The sequence below is a fragment of the Lepus europaeus genome, chromosome 14, assembly GCF_033115175.1.
Source record: "Lepus europaeus isolate LE1 chromosome 14, mLepTim1.pri, whole genome shotgun sequence".
Lineage (NCBI taxonomy): Eukaryota > Metazoa > Chordata > Mammalia > Lagomorpha > Leporidae > Lepus > Lepus europaeus.
Window position 1 is genome coordinate 37,829,758 of NC_084840.1, and position 15,367 is coordinate 37,845,124.

At 43.1% G+C, this 15,367-nt stretch overlaps 1 protein-coding gene across 1 annotated transcript in view; it reads left to right on the forward strand.

Annotated features, from left to right (window-relative positions):
• The window catches only part of FBXO28 (F-box protein 28), a 34,745-nt gene that overhangs the window by 13,386 nt on the left and 5,992 nt on the right, over positions 1-15,367 (forward strand). The window contains exons 2-3 of the mRNA XM_062210444.1: positions 1,154-1,263; positions 2,931-3,069. Of these exons, the coding sequence (XP_062066428.1) occupies positions 1,154-1,263; positions 2,931-3,069 (249 nt within the window). The remainder of the gene's footprint in view (positions 1-1,153; positions 1,264-2,930; positions 3,070-15,367) is intronic.

Here is a 15,367-nt window from a genome sequence, read left to right on the forward strand (position 1 = left end):
AGAGCTTATCAAACATGTAAAATAATACCTGTCATGAAATATATTGTTTTGGAATGCAGTTACTTTTCATTAAAAAGTTAGGTACCCATAAATATTGGGTAAATTGTCCTTTTTTCAGTAGATTCCACCATATTTTAAAATATCATTTATTAGAAATTGCTTAGTTTCAGTACTTAAAATTTATTATGCTTTATTTTGAAATTGGAAAGAACTGTTTTTCCTAATATCTTTCATTTGGCAGGCTGTGATTTAGGAAGTATATTTGTCTGTTTTCTGTTGCTGTAACAAATTACTCAAGCTGCGCACTTTAAAAAGGGTTTATGTAGCTCACAGTTTTGGGAAGTTCAAAATTATGACACCACCACCACCTTCCCCCAGAGCAGGTGTTGTGGTGCACTTTAGAGTTCACCAAGTGGCTTAGCATGTGTTATTTCGTTTCCTCCTAATGATGTCCCTATGAGTTAGTTAACTCTCCATACTTATAGGTGCCTAATTCAGACTTTCCGATGGTAGCTGACTTCTATAAGAATGTATATAGGTTAGACGCAAATTTAGGTGTTCTGACTTCTAACCCTGTACTGTATAAAGCCCGATATTCCTTAATAATTCAGAGGCATTCACATTCTGCTGTGCATTTCAGTTTTTGGAGGGTGTAACCATCTAGTATAAAGGCCTTCACCAACATAAAGTACATAGTTCAACCACATCACTAGAAGAAATAAGAATTCTTATTCTGGTTATGGATCATTTGAACTTTGGGAGAGGTTAGACTCAAGTTTGGATGGATATACATAATGGGCTGGAAGAATTTTTCTTATTTCAACTATTAAAACTTCAAATGGTTTGTTTTATTGTTCTTAAGCATTATAGTCTTTGATTGTAACAGTGAAAATACATTCAGAACACTCAATAAACACCTAAAGTAAATTCCTTTACCCATACATATTATTAATTTCATAGTTAGATGCCACAGAAGTTACATTATATGAGGAATTCACCCACAAATACGGATTTAAAGATTCAGACAAAAAATTCAGACAGAAAACAGGAATAATACCAGCACAGAGAACTTTCAGTCATCACTTACGAGTCTCTGAGTTAATTGTTTTTAATTTGGGTATTGATTTTTTTTTTTTCTTCCATCTCCCTATAGGTTTGTAAAAGAATGGACTTGGTCTGCCAGAGAATGTTGAATCAGGGATTTCTGAAAGTGGAGAGGTATCATAATCTATGTCAGAAACAAGTCAAAGCACAACTTCCAAGGTATATTGTGGCCAATTTAGTAAGGGGTTTTATTTCTTTGCTGATTTTTTTTTTTTCAGTGTCAAGGTTTACCTGATAATCATTGCCACATTTTTTTGTAGCAAAGGATTCATAAATCACAGTTAGAGATTTCAGATTTCAGCTGTGATTTGTGCACTCTCCATTTCTAGTCTGCTTTTTTTTTTTTTTTTTTTTTTTTGGACAGGCAGATGAACAGTGAGAGAGAGAGAGACAGAGAGAAAGGTCTTCCTTTGCCATTGGTTCACCCTCCAATGGCTGCCAAGGCCGGCGTGCTGCGCTGATCCGATGGCAGGAGCCAGGTGCTTCTCCTGGTCTCCCATGGGGTGCAGTGCCCAAGGACTTGGGCCATCCTCCACTGCCTTCCCGGGCCACAGCAGAGAGCTGGCCTGGAAGAGGGGCAACCGGGACAGGATTGGTGCCCCAGACCCAGTGTGCCGGCGCCGCTCGGCGGAGGATTAGCCTGTTGAGCCACGGCGCCGGCCTCTAGTCTGCATTTTACTAGAGATTCTAGCCAGGGCAATTAGGCAAGAAAATGAAGTTAAAGACATCCAGATGGGAAAAGAAGAAGAAAAACTGTTTCCAGATGACTTGATCTTGTATACAATACACTTGTATACAATACACTAATTAATTATTAGAGCTTATTCATTAACAGGTTTAGCAACCTGTAGTGCTGGCATCCTAGTGCCAGTTCAAGTCCTGGCTGTTCCACTTCCAATCCAGCTCCCTGCTGATGCACCTGGGAAAGCAGCAAAAGATGACCCAAGTGCTTGGGCCCTTGCACCAGTTTGGGAAACCTGGATGACCAACTCCTGGCTTGAGCCGAGCCTAGCCCAGCCTGGGCTGTTGGGGCCATTTGGGGAGTGAACCAGCAGACAGAAGATCTCTCTGTCTCTCCTTCTCTCTATAAATCTGCCTTTCAAATAAGTAAGCCTTTTTAAAAATTAAATAAAAAGGAACATGCTACAAAATGACCCTTGAGAACTATGCTAAGTGGAAGAAGCAATACACAAAAGGCCATGTACTGTGTGATTCCATTAATCAGAAATGTTCCAAAAAAGGCAAATTCATAAAGACAAAATAGATTACTAGTTGCTAGGAGCTGGAAGAATTGGGGGGAGAGGCGGGATTTATAGTTACAGCTTTTTTTTCTGTGTTGATGAAAATATTCTGATATTAAATAATGCTGATACCTATATACCTCTGTAAACACCACTAAACTGTATACCTTATATATAAACTGAACACCACTAAATTGTATACCTTATATTTGAATTCTTAATGAAACTTTAAAAAGTTTAAAGGAACTAAATTTTATGAGCAAAAACAGTTTCACTGTATATTTATGTGTAATTGTTTCATCTAATTTCTCTAATAGTCATTAGAGTTGATTTAGCCCACCACCCAAAAAAATCTTTGAAGTTTTTTTTCAACTATTCTATCAGCAAATACTAGTCCTTGGCAAAGATTTCTGGGCATAGTGATTCATTCATCCTTGCAGCTGAATTCTGATCTAATTGGAGATTTCTGTACTAATATCTAAAACGTAGACTATTTCATTGGGGCATTGGATTACTTAACATTGTAGCCCTCAGTGTTTTTTTTTTAATTGTTTTAATTGTGTTTTATTGTTATTACCATTATAGGAGAGAATCAGAAAGGAGAAATCACTCATTAGCTCGTCATGCAGACATCCTTGCTGCTGTTGAAACACGGCTGTCACTGTTAAATATGACTTTCATGAAGTATGTGGATTCCAATCTCTGTTGCTTCATCCCAGGAAAGGTAAAATAGAGTTGCATACCTAGAAGAGCTGGATTGCCTTGTGTAGACTTTAAATCCAAGTTTTGACATGTCTGTATTCTTCTCTGAATGAGCTTCTGTGAATGAGTTTGCTTAGCTTCTGCTTTTTAGAGGGGCTTGTTAAAAATTCATATTCAGGTACCAGCACTGATGCATACATAGTAGGTTAAGCCTCTGCCTGCAGAGCCAGCATCCCATACAGGTATCAGTTTGTGTCCCAGCTGCTCCTCTTCCGATCCAGCTCTCTGCTAATGTGCCTGGAAAAACAGTGGTGCTTGGGCCCCTGCACCCATGTGAGAGACCCGGATGAAGCTCCTGGCTCCTGTCTTCAGCCTGGACCAGCCCTGCCTGTTGTGGCCATCTGGAGAGTGAACCAGAGGATGGAAGATCTCTTTCTCTCTGTCTCTCTGCCTCTCTTTCTCTCTCCTCTCTCCTTCTTTCTCCTTTCTCTCTGTGTCTCTGCCTTTCAAAATAAATAAATCTTTTAAAAAAAGTATACTCAAGAATAAAACTTGTGAGCTTTTACTGTTAAGATGCTAAAGATACAGCAATGAATGAGATAAAGATGGTCCCTTTCTAATGTTCAGAGTACTTTCATACTCTGGACCCCCATTCACTTTCCATCATAGCAGTGTATGGTAGGTAGAACAAGTATTGCTGTTTCTATTTCATTGATAAGGAAACAGGCCTAGAGAACTAACTTGATTTAATGAAAACTATACTGTGGTCTTGATTTCTCAGTTGTCTTCTCTACTGTTCTTTTCTATTTTTCCTTATTAGTATCATTTCTTTGAATTTACTCTTAATTTATTTTTCTCCTGCAAATTTGCACTTCACTGGAAATTAAAAAATAATAGTTTTTGTTTTTATTCTTACGTGTTCTGTCATACTTAGTTCAGCTTAGATTATTTCTTTATAATGCCACTTTTACCTTATATTTTACCTAAAAACAACATTGTATACACTCAGTATTACTTTTTATTTTTACATTGCTGCTACTTTTTATCTTTCTGAAACTAAAATTAAACTGCTAACTTATCACAACTTGCAGTATTTGGGTTGTTTTATGGCTGTTTTATACTTCTTAAACTTTTTACATCCTATCTTCAAAACAAAAGAATGTTGGTATTTTCCTCCTGCTGAAGTAAGACATTAAAAAACACCAGTTTTTTTTTCTCTAGCACATAAGCTGGATTTGGTGTACAGTTTCTATGGTAGGTTATGTTGCTTTCCCCTGATCTTGCCCCTAGGCTATGCTTACAAGTTGGGGATCTTTTTTTTTTTTGGACAGGCAGAGTTAGAGAAAGAGAGACAGAGAGAAGGTCTTCCTTTTTGCATTGGTTCACCCCCTCAATGGCTGTTATGGCCAGCGCGCTGCGCCGATCCGAAGCCAGGAGCCAGGTGCTTCTCTTGGTCTCCCATGTGGGTGCAGGGCCCAAGCACTTGGGCCATCCTCCACTACCTTCCCAGGCCACAGCAGAGAGCTGGACTGGAAGAGGAGCAACTGCGGCAGAATCCGGCGCCCCGACTGGGACTAGAACCCAGGGTGCTGGCGCCACAGGCGGAGGATTAGCCAAGTGAGCCACGATGCCGGCCACTTTTATAGTCTTGTATAGAATATGTCTGGGCTCCTGGCTTCGGACCGCGCCGGACACAGTGCACTGGCCAGAGCTGCCATTGCGGGGTGAACCAACGGAAAAAGGAAGACCTTTCTCTCTGTCTCTCTCACTGTCCACTCTGCCTGTCAAAAAAAAAAGAATATGTCTGGTTTTAAAAATTCAGATCTATGGTCAGCTTTTTTTTTTTTTTTTAAGATTTATTTATTCATTTATTTATTTATTTGAAAGGCAGAGTTAGAGAGAGAGAGGGAGAAAGAAAGAGATCGATCTTCCATCTACTAGTTCATTCCCCAAATAACCTGGGCTGGTTTGAAGTCAGGAGCCAGGAGCTTCTTCTGGGTCTCCCACATGGGTGCAGACAGATTTCTCTGTCTCTCCCCCTCTCTCTGTAACTCTGCCTTTCAAATTAAAAAAAAAAAAAAAATCATCTTTTAAAAAAGAAAGACCCATAAGAATGATGAGATCAAGGAGAAAAGACAGGAACAATATATTTTGAATACTGGAAAATAGAGAAAGGAATGGTAACTGTTTTAGAAGAACTAAGACAGTTAAATCCTAAACTGACAGTGGGGAGAGCTGAGAGATAACCGAGTATACACACTTGAACCTCTAGAAGGCTGTAAATTGTAGTGGGACTGAAAACAGGACGGTTGTTTGAAAGTCTGTATTTGAGAATGATTTAAACCTAAAGGTCCCCTCTAATTACAATCTAGATTATTGCCTTTCTCAGCAGTAGAGCCAAAGGGTTAGTTACTAGAGGAGTTAAAAGTTGAGTCTCTTCCTCTTTTTTCTTTTTTAAGGTTTACTTTATTTATTTGAAAGACAGAAAGAGAGACAGAAAAAGATCCTCCATCCATCTGCTGTTTCATTCCCCAAATATCCACAAACAGCCAGAGAGTGGGCCAGGCCAAACCCAGGAACCTGGGACTCCATCCAGGTCTGCCACATGGGTGGCAGGGCCTCAAGTACTTGGGTCATCTCTCACTGCTTTCCTAAGCACATTAGCAGGAAGCTGGATCTGAAATGGAGCAACCTGGACTTGAACTGTAACTCATTTGGGATGTTGGCATTGTAGTGGTTAAGCTACCATGCCACAATGCTAGCCCCTAATGTGGAGTCTCTTGACAAGGGACCATACTGATGACAAGGGTATTTAAAGAAAATCTGTCTAAAGAATTCAGACTAGTTGGGAGTTTATCAATCTAGGGGCAGTATCAGCTAACTTTTTCTGTAAAAGGCCATACAGTAAATGCTTTCAGCTTTGTGGGCCATATAGCCTCAGTCACAACTATGAAAAATAGCCATAGACAGCATGTGGTAAATGAGTGTTCCAGTAATAGACACAGGCAGGCATTTGACCTTGCAGTTAAAATCTATGCTTGGGCCACCCATATCCTTTATCCCAGTACCTGGTTTTAAGTGCGAACTCCGCTCCCAATTCCATCTTCCTGCTAATTCACATGATGGCAGGCACCAGGTGATGTTTCAAGTTCTTGGGTCCCTGCCACCCACTTGGGAAACCTAGATTGAGTTCCTGGCCCCTGTCTAAAAGTCTGACCCAGCCCTAGCTGTTGCAGACATTTAGGGAGTGAACCAGCCAGTAGGGGAGGAGTGTGCTTTTGAATTCTCTCTCTAGAAATAAACAAATTAAAATGTTAAAGATTGTTGGCTCACTTGAGTCAACATATCTCACATCTTCCATCTAACATATTGTATTTGCACCTTTTGCAATAAGCTCATGTTAGCATCAGCACTTCACATACAATGAAGCACATCTACATGTGAGCAGTAGGCAAGTAACCATTCTGGGAAATAAAAGAATGACAGTAGTCTTGGGTAATCCCTGCTTTTGATCATGACCCTTTTGTTCTTACTGAGAAGTTAGAGTTTTTGCACTGCTAATGATTGTGTGGTTATAAAGCTGGATTTCCCTGAACAGACTTAAAATCTACATATCAGTTTCTTTTTAATGTTTTGGCAAAGAGTACTAGTGGGGTTGCATTTTTTTGGTTGAGACCCAGCAGTTATTTGCCTTTTGTTTCTTTGCTTTTATTCTCTGTGTATTTTCTCTTCCTGAGCCATTTGAAAGCAAATGGAAGACATCATGACCCTTGATTCCTAATTACTTCATTGTGTTTCTTAAAAGCTAGAATACTCTTACTTTACTGACATGCAAATAGCAAAATTAGTAAGGTTAACTTTCTGTTATACTCTTTATCTAATCAATAGGTCATATTCAAATTTCATCACATTTCCCAATTATATTCTTCCTAGCAATTTTTTCTCAGTCCAGAATTTACCTAGGACCATGCATGGATACCCCAATCCTCTTTAATCTGTAACAAATCCTTGTATGTCTTTCTCTTTGTTTCTTTTTTGTTTGTTTGTTTGTTTGTTTGTTTTTTTGTTTGTTTGTTTGTTTTTCCTTGAAAGACTAAGAGAGTGAGAGAAAGCTCCCAAATGCTTGGGTTGAGGTTGAGGCAAGGAGCCAGGAACTCAATATGGGTCTTCCTGTGTGTGGCAAGAATGCAATTACTTGTCCCTTCACTGCTGCCTTGCAGGGTCTGCATCAGCAGGAAGCTGAAATCAGGAGCCAGAGCAAGGAATCAAACCCAGAAACTCTGATAGGAGATGTGGGAATCTTAACCACTAAGCTACAGTCCTGTCCTTTTGTGTCCTTTAATCTTCACATTTCTTGGCTGGCGCTGTGGCTTTTAACAGGCTAATCCTCCGCCTTGCAGTGCCGGCAGACCAGGTTCTAGTCCCGGTTGGGGCGCCGGATTCTATCCCGGTTGACCCTCTTCCAGGCCAGCTCTCTGCTATGGCCCAGGAGTGCAGTGGAGGATGGCCCAAGTGCTTGGGCCCTGCACCCCATGGGAGACCAGGAGAAGCACCTGGCTCCTGCCTTCAGATCAGCGAGATGCGCCGGCCGCAGCGGCCATTGGATGGTGAACCAATGGCAAAAGGAAGACCTTCCTCACTCCCCATATGGCCACAACGGCCGACGCTGCGCCGATCTGAAGCCAGGAACCAGGTGCTTCTTCCTGGTCTCCCATGCAGGTGCAGAGGCCCAAGGACTTGAGCCATCCTCCACTGCCCTCCCAGGCCACAGCAGAGAGCTAGATTGGAAGAGGAGCAACTGGGACTAGAACCCGGCACTCATATGGGATGCCGGCACTGCAGGCAGAGGATTAACCAAGTGAGCCACTGCACCGGTCCCTGTGCTTTATTCTTGGAAATGAGCAAAGATGAGAGAATCGCCAGACTAATATCAAACAATAGAACAGAAATAGAAAAAACACCTTTGAGGAAACAATATAAGAGTATAAAGTTTCTTTTAAAAACTATAACTCTTATTATAAGAGAAATAAGATATTCAAACATGCCATATAAGGAATATTCAGAAAATCAAATGCACTTGAAATTTTTAAATATGGGAGAAACTTTAAAAAAGATGGAAAGCCAATGTCATGGTATCCCATATCAGAGTGCTGGTTCAGTTCCTGACTGCTCCACTTCTGATCCAGCTTCATGCTAATGCACCTGGGAAGGCAGTGGAAGATGGCCCAAGTGCTTCAGACCCTGCCAGGAGATTAGGGTGGAATTATTGGCTCCTGGCTCTAGCCTGGCCTACCTTTAACCATTGAGGCCATTTGGGGAATGAACCAACAGCTGAAAGATATCTCAGTCTGTTTCACTCTGCCTTTCAAATAAATCGTTTTAAAGTTTTTCCTTTTTTTGTTTTTTGTTTTTTTTTTTAAAGGTAAAAGGGCAAGTTAAGGAAATCTCAAGTAGAACAAGGAGACAAAGATGGCAAAACAAAGGGTGGGGCCAGCGCCGTGGCTCAACAGGCTAATCCTCCGCCTAGCGGCGCCGGCACACCAGGTTCTAGTCCCGGTTGCTCCTCTTCCAGGCCAGCTCTCTGCTGTGGCCAGGGAGTGCAGTGGAGGATGGCCCAAGTGCTTGGGCCCTGCACCCCATGGGAGACCAGGAGAAGCACCTGGCTTTTGCCTTGGGATCAGCGCGGTGCGCCGGCCGCAGCGCGCCGGCCTTGGCGGCCATTGGAGGGTGAACCAACGGCAAAGGAAGACCTTTCTCTCTGCCTCTCTCTCTCACTGTCCACTCTGCCTGTCAAAAAAAAAAAAAAAAAAAAAAAAACCAACAACAAAGGGTGGGTATTTGGCCTAGGAGTTAAGAGGCTAGACACAACACACAGATCCTATATTGGCATGCTTGAGTCTGAATTCTGACTGCACTCCAAATTCCAGGTTCCTACTAATGCACGCTCTGAGACAGTAGGTGATGGTTAAAATGGATAGATCTCTGCCCCTTGAGCTTGGGCTGTGTTCTCAGCTTTGGCCTGGTCCAGCCTAAGCTATTGCAGGCATTTGGGAAATGAATCAGCAGGTGGGAGCTCAGTTTATCTCTGTTTCTCTTCCTTTGCCTCTAAACGAAAATAAGAAATATGGGACATAAGGACATGTGTGAGGTTCAGTATTCTAATAGTTTTGTTTGCTGAAGTGATTTTCAGAAAATTGTCAAAGCTACTCGGAAAATACACTATTATGAAAATTTAGTAAATAGGATACCTGAGGAAACAGATACCTTACCTTCACGTGTATTTAGAAGACTAAATACAGTAAAGCTGAGACTGCCTCATAAATTAGTTCATAGATGGAATTCTTCATATCAGTTAGCAGTCCTTGTGGGATACTTGGATGTGAAATTCATTCTGAAAGAATAAGAGTTACGGAAAAGGATTAATTGTATTAATACATGTTTTTTAAAACATACCTTAGAATAAATTTCTGTTAGGTGAGAATGTTGCAAAATGTTGGTTGCTTGCCCTTCACCTGTCCATCCACATCATTCATCTGCTCAGTGTCACTCCTCTCTAGCTGGCTATACCCTCCTGCTCTCACTTCCCGTAACAGTTGAAATTCTTATTCCATCATTGTGTCTTTATTTAGACCTACCTATTTCCCTCAAACAGATCTTATCTCCACCTTATTTTTACACAAATAATTTGCTTGTACATTGGACTTATTACAGCGTGAGTTAACACTTTCAGTTTATGGGTAGTCCACTGGGTAGGATCTGTATCTTACTCATTCCTAATCTATTACACTAATCATAAAATTGGATGAATTAGTCATCTTTTTTTTTTTTAAACCATGATGAAATACCCAAGGCAATTAACTTTATAAAGAGAAAAGGTTTATTTATCTCACAGTTCCAGAGGTACCAGCCCAAGATCAGACAGGCCCATTAGTTTGGCCTCTGATGATAGTGTTCTTGCTGTAGAGTCCTGAGACCTCACAGAGCATCATGTGGTAAGAGACAGCATCCTCTAAATGCCATAATTGGGTTAAGTTTTGGAGCTGGTGCTGTGGCGTACTGGGTAAAGCCACCGCTTAACAATGCTGGGATGGCATCCCATATGGATGTCAGTTTGAGTCCTGGCTGCTCTACTTCTGATCTAGCTCTCTGCTATGGCCTGGGAAAGCAGTAAAAGATGGCCCAAGTTCTTGCACCCCAGAACCCACATGGGAGATCTGGAAGAAGCTCCTTGCTCCTGGCTTTGGGTCAGTCCAGTTCCGGCCGTTTGCAGCCATTTGGAGAGTGAACCAGTGGATGGAACACCTCTCTCCCTTTCTGCCTCTGCCTCTATAACTCTGCCTTTCAAATAAATAAATAAATGTTTTTAAAAAAAAAAAATGGGTTAAGTCTTCACCTCTTGGGACCATTAACTTAAGACTTTAGGGTTTAAACATTGGCATGAGTTTGGGACCCAAATATCTCAAACCATAGCACTATAGATAGTTTATTAAGCATCTAAGTATTACATACTATGTTTTACTAATCTGTCTCAGTGGAAAGCCTGTTAACTGACCTTTGTGTTCACAACATAATGTCTGCTAAAAACCATATTTTTTCTGTATTTAAACATCTATTTAGGGGCTGGCATTGTGGCATGATAGGTTAAGCCACTGCCTACAATGCCAGCATCCCATATGGGCACTGGTTCAAGTCCTGGCTGCTCCACTTCCAATCCGGCTCCTGCTAATGTGCCTGGGGAAAGCAGTGGAAGACGGCCCAAGTCTGGGCGCCTGCACCACGTGGGAGACCCGAATGAAGCTCCTGGCTGTGGCCTCCCACAACCCTGGCAGTTGCAGCCATTTGGGAGTGAACCAGTGGATGGAAGACCTCTCACTCTCTCCCTGTCTCTCTAACTGTACCCCTCAAATAAATAAAATAGATTTTTTTTTTTTGACAGGCAGAGTGGACAGTGAGAGAGAGAGAGAGAAAGGTCTTCCTTTTGCCATTGGTTCACCCTCCAATGGCCGCCAAGGCCGGCGCGCTGCGGCCTGTACACCGCGCTGATCCCAAGGCAAAAGCCAGGTGCTTCTGGTCTCCCATGGGGTGCAGGGCCCAAGCACTTGGGCCATCCTCCACTGCCTTCCTGGGCCACAGCAGAGAGCTGGCCTGGAGGAGGGGCAACTGGGACAGAATCCGGTGCCCCGACCGGGACTAGAACCTGGTGTACCGGCACTGCTAGGCGGAGGATTAGCCTATTGAGCCGCAGCGCCGGCCTAAAATAGATTTTTTTTTAAAAAAAATTTAAAAATAATTAAACAAGCATCTATTAATTTATTTGACAGGCAGAGTGACAGGGAGATACACAAAAAGAGAGTTCTTCCATTGTTAATTCACTCCCCAAATTGCCACAGCAGTTAATGCTATTCCAAGCCAAAGCCAGGAGCCCAGAGCTCCATTCAGATCTCCCATATGAATGGCAGGGACCACGCACTTGGGCCATCATCTGCTACCTTCCCAGGCACATTAGCAAGGAGCTGGATTGTAAGCAGAGCAGCTGGGACTTGAACTGACACTCTAGTATGGGATGCTGGCATTGCAAGTGGCAGCTTAACCTACTGTGCCATAATGCCAGTCCCTTATTATTTTCTTAATTTTGTGTAAATACTATATACTACTTCTAGCTTTCATATTTTAATATTTCTACTTATTTATATACTTTGTATGTATGTGTATTCTATTTCTTTTCTTTTTTTTTTAAGATTTTGTTTATTTGAGAGGTAGGGTTACAGTGAGAGAGAGAAAGAGAGGTCCTCCATCCTCTGGTTCACTCCCCATATGGCCGCAACGGCCGGAGCTGAGCTGATCAGGAGCCAGGAGCTTCCTCCAGGTCTCCCATGTGGGTGCAGGGGCCCACTTGCTTGGGCCATCTTGTACTGCTTTCGCAGGCCATAGCAGAGAGCTGGCTCGGAAGAGGAGCAGCCAGGACTAGAACCAGTGCCTATATGGGATGCCAACACCACAGGCAGAGGATTAACCTACTGCAGCACAGTGCCAGCCCCTGTATTCTATTTCTAGCCCTCGAACAAGCCAAACTGATACTGTCCTTGGTGCCGTGGCCATTGCTGTACTCACCAGAATTGCTTTTCTCCCCAGATTGTCAAATGACTGATTCCTCCTCCTCATTCACTCTTTCTAAAATTTGTCAGAGAAGCCTTTCTCATCTACCTGTCTTAATGCTAGTCCCTCCTCCCCAGTGGAAACTCATACTTCCCTCTTTTTTTTTTTTTTTTTTTTTTTTTTTGACAGGCAGAGTGGACAGTGAGAGAGACAGAGAGAAAGGTCTTCCTTTTGCCGTTGGTTCACCCTCCAATGGCTGCTGCGGCCGGTGCAGCGCGCTGTTCCGAAGGCAGGAGCCAGGTGCTTCTCCTGGTCTCCCATGGGGTGCAGGGCCCAAGCACTTGGGCCATCCTCCACTGCCTTCCCGGGCCATAGCAGAGAGCTGGCCTGGAAGAGGGGCAGCCGGGACAGAATCTGGCGCCCCGACCAGGACTAGAACCCGGTGTGCCGGCACCGCAAGGCAGAGGATTAGCCTGTTGAGCCATGGCGCCGGCCACTTCCCTCTATTTTTCTCATGACACTGTCCTATTTTACTGTTTGTTTACTTCAGCTTTGTGAGAATAAGAACCTTACCATCCTTATTTGCTATTTTTTACCCCATTGCTTTGAAAAGGGACAAGTACATAGTAAGAATTCAGTATTTGAATAATGTTTATCTTATAAGTTAGGATATGCTTACATAATTAATAAAAACCCAAAGAAAAATACTTGGGCATGTGTTGGGGCATAGCACATCAAGCCACTTCATGTGATGCCAGCATCCCATATCAGCACCAGTTCAAGACCCGGCTGCATCACTTCCCCCCCAGCTCCCTGCTAATGCACCTGGGAAAGCAGCAGAAGATGGCCAAAGTCCTTGGGCCCCTGCACTCATGTGGAAGACCCAGAGGAAGTTGGGTTCCTGGTGTCAGCCTGGCCCCGCCCTGGCCTTTGCATGCATTTGGGGAGTGGACCAGCAAATGGAAAAAATCTCTCTCTCTCTCTCCAGCTCTGCCTTTCAAATAAATAGATAAATCTTTAGAAAAAGAAAAATACGGCCGGCGCCATGGCTTAACAGACTAATCCTCCGCCTTGCGGCGCCGGCACACCGGGTTCTAGTCCTGGTCGGGGCGCCAGATTCTGTCCCGGCTGCCCCTCTTCCAGGCCAGCTCTCTGCTATGGCCCGGGAAGGCAGTGGAGGATGGCCCAAGTGCTTGGGCCCTGCACCCCATGGGAGACCAGGAGAAGCACCTGGCTCCTGCCTTCGGAACAGCGCGCTGCACCGGCCGCAGCAGCCATTGGAGGGTGAACCAATGGCAAAAGGAAGACCTTTCTCTCTGTCTCTCTCTCTCACTATCCACTCTGCCTGTCAAAAAAAAAATACTTTTCATTCTTTTTTAAAAAAATACATGCAGTACTTTTTAGGATAGTATTCCAATTAGGTATTGAGGGAAAAGGTTATTTCCTTCCGATGTGAGTTCATAATGTAGTAGTAGTGGTCCAGAAATGAATACAAGGATATAATTTACCATTACTGCCTTGGGTCCTGCCTTTGATTATCCTGTTCTGCATTTGCTTCCTTGGCAATCCTAGTCCCTCTTGTGCTTTTCACTACTGAAGCCTCACCTTCATCTGCAGGTTGTTTCCTGCACTCCTTTATTTATTTGAAAGACAGAATTACGGAGAGAAATTGAGATGGAGAAATCTCTCATCCACTGGCTCACCCCAAAATGGCCATAACAGCCGGTGCTAGACCAGGCTGAAGCCAAGAGCCTGTAGCTCCATCTGGGTCTCCCTCTTGGACCAATCTTCCACTTCTTTTCCAGGCACATTAGTAGGGAGCTGGTTTGGAAGTAGAGCAGCCAGGACTCTAACACCAGGCTTATCTGGGATGCTGGCATCACAGGCAGTGGTTTAATCTGTTGCGCCACAATGCTGGCCACTTTCCTGCATTCCTGACCAGTAACTCTCTCGCTGCTTCCTGGCAAGTGACATCTGCATGTCCCGTGTCATTCAGAAGCATCATATCTTAACTGCCTGCAACACATCAGGCTGCCTGTTCTGTGAGTCTCTCAGGCTGACCATAGGGACACATCCTAACGGTTTGATTTTGCTGACATTTATTAGGCACATACCATGCTAGCCAGAGAGGAATCATCACATTGCTCTGAGTCTAGAAAATAGCAAAGGCCAGGAATTTGGCCTGGTATACTCCTGCCAGAATCAGTGTTCTCTAGCCCTGCTCAGTGGCCTGGGCGAAGGAGAAGAGATAGTAGATAATAAGATTGATCCAGAGTTGGACACTGGCTAGACTTTGGAGAGACAGGAAAGGTGGGACTCAAGGTTGCTTGGGATTTTGGTTACACAACATTGAAATAGAAGTTATTCAGACTGGAATCTTTAGAGTTGTGAATTAGATTCAAATCTATGCTAAAGCCATGAGAATTATTGAGGATTATCTCAAAGAATAAAAACAGTTACCATTCCAGCAAGAGAGTTAGGAGACAGAGTTGCAAGAATTTTACTTTTTTTCCATGTATGTTATGCATGTGTTTCCCCATTGCAATCATCATCAAAAGAAAAAAGGATCTTTTGCTGCTTTTTGGTGATGTTAAGGGAAGTGGGATCTGAGGCAATATTATTCCAGTCCATAGCAAGCCACAGAGAAACAAAACTTCCAGGAGGGGTCAGCATGCTGATGCAGGAGGTTAAGGTGCAGCGTGTGAGTGCTTATTCCAGTCCCAGCTGCTCTGCTTCTGATCAGCTCCCTGCTAAGGCACACATGATGTTCCCAGTACTGGGTCCCTGCCATTCATGTGGAAGATCTAGATTGAGTTTCTGGCTCCTGGCTTTGGCCTGGTCCAGCCCTGCATGTCTTGCTTTATCTCTCCCTCTCTCTATGTCACTTTGCCTTTCAAATAAATTAAATAAATAAATAAATAAATAAAAACCTGAGAGAGTAGAGCACATGGGGGCAGTGTAAAAGAGAGAAGGAAATCAGGTTGAGTCCCTGGGGGCTTGGGGAACAGATTTGGGTTTGCAGGATTGCTAAGAGTATGGATTTGGTTAATCCTTCCTCCTACATTTACTCCCATACAGGATTTCTTAGTTTAGTCCTCTGGTTTCTTTATAGATATAGATATAGATATAGATATAGATATAGATATAGATATAGATACTCACACACACACCCCTCTCTGTATCACTTGTGTGCACAGATGTCTTGCCAGCTACACTATGATTCC